Source organism: Buceros rhinoceros, unplaced genomic scaffold, assembly GCF_000710305.1.
Source record: "Buceros rhinoceros silvestris isolate BGI_N320 unplaced genomic scaffold, ASM71030v1 scaffold12558, whole genome shotgun sequence".
In the NCBI taxonomy this organism is placed as follows: domain Eukaryota; kingdom Metazoa; phylum Chordata; class Aves; order Bucerotiformes; family Bucerotidae; genus Buceros; species Buceros rhinoceros.
Genome location: NW_010427559.1, coordinates 40,830 through 48,527, shown reverse-complemented (window position 1 = coordinate 48,527; position 7,698 = coordinate 40,830). Strand labels below are relative to the sequence as shown.

The 7,698-nt window shown below is 44.6% G+C and overlaps 1 protein-coding gene across 1 annotated transcript in view; it reads right to left on the bottom strand.

The window, feature by feature from the left end:
• LOC104498555 (slit homolog 3 protein-like) overlaps positions 1 to 6,701 on the bottom strand; it is a gene marked incomplete at its 3' end in the record, with an annotated part of 172,351 nt that extends 165,650 nt beyond the window's left edge. Inside the window, exons 1-2 of the mRNA XM_010141950.1 lie at positions 6,517 to 6,701; positions 4,210 to 4,281 (exon numbers count right to left, since the gene is read on the bottom strand). Coding sequence (XP_010140252.1) covers positions 4,210 to 4,281; positions 6,517 to 6,701 — 257 coding nt within the window. The remainder of the gene's footprint in view (positions 1 to 4,209; positions 4,282 to 6,516) is intronic.
• Between the last annotated feature and the right edge of the window lie 997 nt (positions 6,702 to 7,698).

Here is a 7,698-nt window from a genome sequence, read left to right as displayed (position 1 = left end):
CAGGAATGCTGGAACGCCTCACCGGACAAACCCTCATCTGCACACCAAGATGTGACACAAGCAGGGTGAACGTGCAGAAATCCAAGACGTGTCCCTACGTACCTTTATGACGGAAGGCCATGGCTGACAGTGCTGAGCTGGCCCAAAGCTCACCAAGAATCAAACCCACATACTTGAATTCTTGAAATCACGTGCTTATTTGGGGATAGATCCCTGCAAGAAATGTTTCCTGTTCTCTAAGTAGCGACAGAAACGGAACACAGATGCACACGGCAAGCTGGCCCTCTCCTGCCCCCCTTGTTCTGCTCTTTTAGGACCACTGAGCAGCATTTATGCATCTATTCTAAAATATGTCCAAAGTGTCAGTTTACACCAAATTCCCATAGAAGTTCACTCCTGGTAATGGACATGATGCATTCGTGACACTTTCTAAAAGCTGTATAATTCTTTCTATATTTTAATTAGAAGTAGACTTACTAACTTACTGTGTGACAATTCTTCCTTTGATTTTCTAGTCAAATAGCAAAAAACACTTGACATGAGAATACTTCACATGACAAATTTCCCCCACTTTGTCTCATGCAAAGCCACTGGCCTTCCTGACATTTACAAGCTCCTCTTCTGCACAGCCCTTATGTGACCCCATTTTCCTGGGCTCACTGCTCTGCTACCAGAATGACAAAAGATAGAAAGCTTTCACCATTGAAAAGAAAAGCATGGTGGAAAATATCCCGAAACACTGTTTTTCTGTAACACTTTTTTCCCCCTTTCCTATCACCTTAACATTTATTTTTTTTAATTATCAAATCATATCGGTACCAAAGCAGTTCTGCAGTCCTGGTGCTCGAGGGACATCACCCAGGACTCTCATTACTTAGCACATGCAGAGCACCCCTTCCCTTAAATTCAGGAATTATTTCGCTTTGACCCCAGGATGCTCCAGCCGGACACAGGGTGACACTTTGCGCTGCTTACTGCTACGGCCATGCAGAGATAAGGTGGTTCTCACGGGGTTTCCAAGCAGCACCCGCTGTAATTGATAAGAAGCCCTTAGGCTGCGTATTTCAGAGCTTGTATCCAGAAGGAAGTCATGCCCTGGCTTAGTGTATTGCATCAACTTCTCTGCATTTTTCCTGAGGGAAGCCCTCTGAGCTGCTGTTAAAGACAGCATTAACCTGGAGACTTTCATGTGGTCTAGCACTTGCTGTGGACCAACTGTAATATCTACAGAGTTACGATTTTTGCCATGACATTTGGACACTTTATGTATAAAACGGAAGAATTTGAGGCCACGTTAAATGTCAAGCCATGAAAACATACACAACTCCATGCCACCTTTCCCTATATGAATTTTAAAGACAAACTGGAAAGGGCTGAGAAGTGTGGGAGAATATGCCACTTTATTTCTTATGTGTAAGAGTCTCTGACATCCCTCAAAACCTCGCTGAATTAGCACAATAAATCTGCAAAGTGATAAGCATTGAAAGAGCCAACCCTGCTGCTGTCCCATTAGCGTGTACGTGTCAGGGAGTCACTGGGGGACTGGCGGTGCAGGTGTTCGAGCAGCTGAACAGCAAAGGCTCATTCCCTTCGTCTAGGTGCTCCACCACTGGCACTCACGGCATGGCCATTTCTGAGACTCCCAAGGGAGCAATTCGGCTGCCAAATCTAGGCTGAGAATGGAAACTGGCATGTTTCAGCTTACTGCTTGGAGCTTTAAGAGCTTTAAATATTAACTTGGTCCAACTCGCATCACACCCTTAGAGTTATTAGTGCAGAAATCTTACTGTGTTTCCAGCAGCAAGTTGGCTCAAGATTTTGTCACATTTTTCACAGCAACTTGTACACCACTAGTCCATGTCTAGAAGCAACAGTCATCTGATCTCATGAACCACCCCTGGTGCACAGTTCATCCATTCCACATGAAGAAGTAATGACTACAGATGTGAGTGAAATGTCTGCTTCTCCTGCGACTTACCCAAACAATCAGTGCTTACATCACTTGCTTACATCAGCAAATCTCTAAATTAGACTACTAAGCTTTGTGCTCCTGCTGAGCCAGAGGTTGGACGAGATGACCTCCAGAGGTCACTGCCAACCAGAATCATCTTATGATCCTGTGATATCTTCAGTATTCTTGAAAGACACAAACAGTAGTGACAGGCAAGCACTTCTGATACTCTGTCTTTTACAGCAAAATAATCAATACTGCCCAATTTCACAGTCACAGTTTTTTTGTTAAAGCTTTAGAAGCCAACTTTTGCAGAGCTCCTGCAAGCACCCCAGCCAGCCAGCCCCTGGTATCGACTCATGAAAAGGGAAGACTGTGGCCCGCCTCTGCACTGAGACAGGGTGCGTAAATCAAAGAACAGCAGTGGTTGTTCTGACAGCTTGCCAGAGGTGAAATCAACTCTGAATGCAAACTTTGCTATTTGAAAGTAAGTCAGACAACTAACAGAGGAATTATAGCTGGGAAAGCTAGTTTTGCTGAAAGAAAACACCACCTGCTGCTCCTCTAGATTACACAATGCAAGTAAAGTTCACGTTAACATGACAAAACATCACACTTCTGTGTAAAACCCACACGCTTCCTCCCTCTATAAACTATATTCCCCAGTATTTTCCTGTGTCTTAAAAACCAGACCTGTTCCCACAGGTCCTCTGATGCTCCTCCACTGAAAAGGAACATTAGAGTACAGGCTTAACTGAGTTTTACCGGGTCCTCAAGGTGTGTTTTCTCAGGCTGACATTCAGGCAATAAAAGCCTTCCTTACCTGAAAAGCCAAGGTCTCTGCTGAATATACACGACATAAGTAACCAACCACTGAAGAAACACAGGCTTAGTTTGCTGAACCAGCTGTAAACATTACGTGACACATGCAAGCCTTCACGTTCTGTCCATCCCAAAGTCTCCAAAGGCACCCCGCACCGTGCGCCGAGGGAGCACGGGGCATCTCACAGCATCGCCACTGTGCCTGTGCTTTCCAGTCTGGGGGAAGCCCTTGCTTGGCGCTGCAGCAGCACTGCCTCCCTTGCACAGACCCCAGCGATGGGACACTCCCCGCAACACAGCGTCACCAGAGGACGCACTGGGCCTTGCCCTTGGATACAAATGTGCTTGTGCTCTGAGTCCCCTTAAAAGTTTCCATGCTGCCCGTAGAAAAAAAATTCAGTCTGGATACGAAAGAGGTTGTTCATCGGGGCAAGAAATGCAAACAGAGCACAAGACTGTGTTGCAAGACTGTTTGTAGCAAAGTGCTTCTTTTTACATCTCCTCTAGCTGATTCTTCTACTGACTAAAACAAAAAAACCCACACTATTTACTCTATGCTTACGGCATTTACCATGGTGAGCTATCAGATTTCAGCTACTGGTATGGTAACACGCTGCTGGTACTAATGCCTAAGAAACAGCTTTGACAGTGGCTGCAGGTTCTCCCAGGAAATCCCGTCTCTGCCAACTTGGCTGCTATTTCCTTTTCCAATACTCCTTGTGTTCGATGGTGCGTTGGTGCAGGTGCACACAGGAATGCATTGCTGGTATATAACATGCAAGCGTCTCTAGCACCACAGGAAATATGGAGCTGAAAGTCCTTACAGGTATTTCAGGCCAGGTTCTAGAAAGTGGCTAGGACAGACTGGCTTCATTCCCACAAACCACCACACCTGCTTTTCTCTCATAGATAGCTTTTAGAAAATATTTTAATTTTCAATATAAACTGTCAGAGCATGCACAGTTAATTTCTCACATTGTCTTTTCATTTTTTGATATTTGTGCTCAACTACTGTACCTGTGTGCCACGCTTTGCCATATTCACTTCCCACCTAAGTGGTGGGACAGAAAATTTAATCTAAATGAAATATTCCAGTTCCACCCCCAAGCTCTACCATTTCTTTGCCTATGTATCTTTAGCTTCAAGGCCTGGACCATGATTTCATTGGATTTTGCTGGATGACGCCGTAGAGGGGCAAAGCCTGCAGGCATAGGTTTTCCCTTGGCTCAGGACTCCCCCAGATGTGCTGCACAGCGACACGACACCCAAAGCAGTACGGGAGGCCCTGGACAGTAACCTGCTGCTCTCTGCAGGGTCCGCAGCCCCCTTCCGTGGTGCACAGAGCTAACCACACCGTACTCGGACAAATACAAACAGCCAGATGTAACCTGGGGAGGATGTTTTTCACCACAAACATTAATGAATTCATCACTTACAAGTTCTTCACATCAACGATTCCTCGAAAAGCCTTTCTAGGGATTCCTTTTATCTGGTTTTCACTCAGGTCTCTGAATAAGGAAAGAGAAAAAAATACAGTCTATTAACAAACAAGAATGCCTTTCTCAAATCTGCATGAGATAATGAAACATACACACGCTTGGACAATCAGGTGTTTCTGGATTTGTTACATCACATGACACTTTCAATTTTCTTTATGTCCTGTAGAAGTCTGTGGCATAAGCTGAAATGACTTTTCACAAAAACCACAAGAATTCATCCTACAAGTGACAGAACTTCCAGAAGACATCACTCAAATGTGGCCCCGACACTGGCACAATACCATGATTTGCTGTCGGAGCACCTGCAGCCAAGTCTTACGCCTTGCAATTGCAACTCGGTCATGTAATCTTCTCATCGTGCTCTTGTTTGTTTGAAGACTGCAAAACCCCTTGGCCATCCCTGCTCAGATTACAGCCCCTTATTTGAAATTAATGTATAGGAAAAAACAATCATCCTCTTGTGGTTTTGACAGTGAAAAAATCATGATTCACTGCGTGGAAGAAAAAAAAAAAACCCACACAACACTGCATTGTGATCAACAGAAATCACAGAAAAAAAATCATTAAAAAAAAACCAAAAACAAACCAGCAATTCAAAAAGTCCTTCTAGTACTTCAAACATGACAAAACATTTGAATTTAAATCATCACATCTGTGTTGCGAGTGCAGGTAGAGCAATGAGCACTGCAGGTCACAGTTCTCCGTTGCACTACCTGCATTTGGCTGCTTTTGCCTTTCATGCAGTATAAATATTTCCACTGGAATTTCCAAAACTCGCAATCCTCTACTACCAGTGTCAATGGAGGCAGAAAGGAGGACACTGGGAATGGGAGGGAAACAGACACAAAATCAGCGAGTTGGGATGTTTCAGGCTAAGGAAAGGCAGCGCTCACAATGCGTTCTTCTTCGCCGGTGCCCTGTCAGCGTGGAAGAAAGGGAGCGATTACACTCCCTTCAGGCTACAGAGCGTGGGGAAGAGAGAAGAGTAAGATGAATGGAAGGCAGAGGAGCAGGAAAAAAACCCATCAGATCTAAGCAAAGGGAGGAAATGGAAAGCACAGGGATGGCTGGACAAAAGGGAGAAAAAAGGTGATACATGGCACAAGATATTACACAGTGCATCGTTTGGTGTGACCGTCCCTCTGTTACACAAGCCCAAGACTTCACCCCATTTTCAGACAGAAACTCTGGCTTTCTAACTACTATTACGACTGAATGGCAGTCATCTGTGCCCCACCCCCCCAACCCTCTGTTCTGCAAGTGCATTTTGTGTAGCAGCAAGGCTCCTTTCCAGCCTCCACCAAATTGGCTTTATCAAATGAGAGGCCAGGAATCAGAGCCTGTCACAAAAGCTCACATTGACATTGCAGGTCAAGACATGTCACGCAGGGCTTTCTTCTGCTTTCCATCAGGCAGATAGAAAAAAAAAAAAAAGGACTATGTCCTTGTCATGAGACTAATTCAATTTATACCAGTCATGCAGTCTACACCAAATTCTCAAAGTAGCCACAATTGTCCATTCAGACCATCACAAACAAAAATGTGCTGCTGGATACAAGTCTCTTTTTCAAGCCAGATTAAAATTCTTTGTGACCTTCACAATTTGTTTAACACTGATCCACAACCTGACCCTTCCTTCACCTCCCCTTTCTTTTGCCAGCAAGAAAATATTAGTTCTTTAAAGACAGACCTTCAACCCAGACAAATGATCAGGCAACCCAGACGGAGAAGAGTCGAAAGTAAAGTGTATTTTACATGTGTGAGAAAAAAACCTTACGCTGAAGAAAGATTTCATGACAGGGAGTCACTTCGGTGTGACAGTGAGACAGCCAATGGTAAAAGTGTGACAAAATGGCTTCGGAAGGCAAAAATGAGTAAGATCTGAAAGCAAGAGACATGCAAAGCAGACAAAACGAGCTTGAAAAAGAGGAATTGTGTCATCAAATAAAATCACAGTAAACCCACCAATGCCTCAAGCTGCGTTTGACTGGCATTTTATTGTGCATTATTTCAAATCAGGTTTAAAAATAAAGGAGGTTTTCAAGTATTTTTTCCTAACGTTATTGTGGTCTAAAGGGACCAGTTAATATTTCTGCCTTCTGATTTATCTTTATGGTCAGCTCTCACTTGCAGTCAAGCAAAACCAGGAAACTATAGGAAATTCATCCATTTTCTATGACAATCTTGTTGAAAGTGGTTTTAGTTTATTTTTCCATTTAGGCACTCTCCCGTAGATAACAGTACTGCCCCTCTACACCTCCAGATCGTGGAGTGATCTCACGAACACTTCGTGGTGCGTAGAACTGATAGCACGCATGGCGTTCGTGACGCAGCACGGAAGGGAATGCGCCGACGCGGGCTTCATTTTCCTTAACCACATCCTCACAAACACAGTCCTCCCTCCTGGGGACGGTTAGAACAGCGTTCATCTCTGCTTCCCAGCACTGTGCCAGACTTGGGTTAAGCACCTTCCATAAGCCAGCAAACAGCGACCAGGCTCAGCCCATGTGTGTCACAAAATTTGCTCTGAGAGAAAACCACTTGTCTACATAGTTTATCTTGAAGTTCCAGCTTTTCATTCCCTACTTCTCGTAACAGACGTAATGGGAAGCTCTCGCTGACAGTACGTAAAATAAGTATTAGTTACTAATAGTAACCGTAGAAAACCAGCTAAACTGATGTGACACCAAACCAAAACCGCAAAAAAAGACAAAAAAAATTGTGGTATTCAAGAAAAAATAAACCACAAATATGAAGAAAAATAAATTATGATTTTAACAGATTTCCTATTCTTAGGGTTTTCAAGCCACCTATTTCTGTAACAGAAGACAAGTCCAGTGCCTGGGTGTGTGATAGAGCCTACAAGGAAATTTGAAACATGTAGAGAAGCATATGCTTCCAAAAATCCTCACCCTAACAATGTCCGACAGCTGAGCAAAAGCGCGCAACCTAAAGACGGGCTGAAATGTGCTAGGATGTCACTAGCACCCTCCCTCACCAAGGTTCCTGCGAACAGAAAGCAGCAAGCCCAACGACCACAGAAACACATTCACTTGCTCCCTGATAAAACAGACATGCTGAGCCAAATGAATGGTTTTGGATTGAATTATTCTTCCCGATATTTCAAATAATACCAGCAAATTCCATGGAGTTCCATCTGCCACCGAGCTTCAAGCAGTGCAAATGGCAGAGAGATTCTGCGACCAGCCACAGCCTCCACAAAGAGCAGTCTCTTTCCAGAAGTGTCCCCGTGCCGCCTCCACGCAGTCCTGCCCAAATGGGAACACGCGGGAGGAGCCCGGGCAGCAGATCGCAGGGGAAGCGACTAGGCGAAAAGCAGAGCAGGCAACAAAGCTGGACACGTTCGACCCACAGCTTCCACGGCCAGCAGCGTGTGGTGAACACCCCAAGCAAACAGCGCTCGCT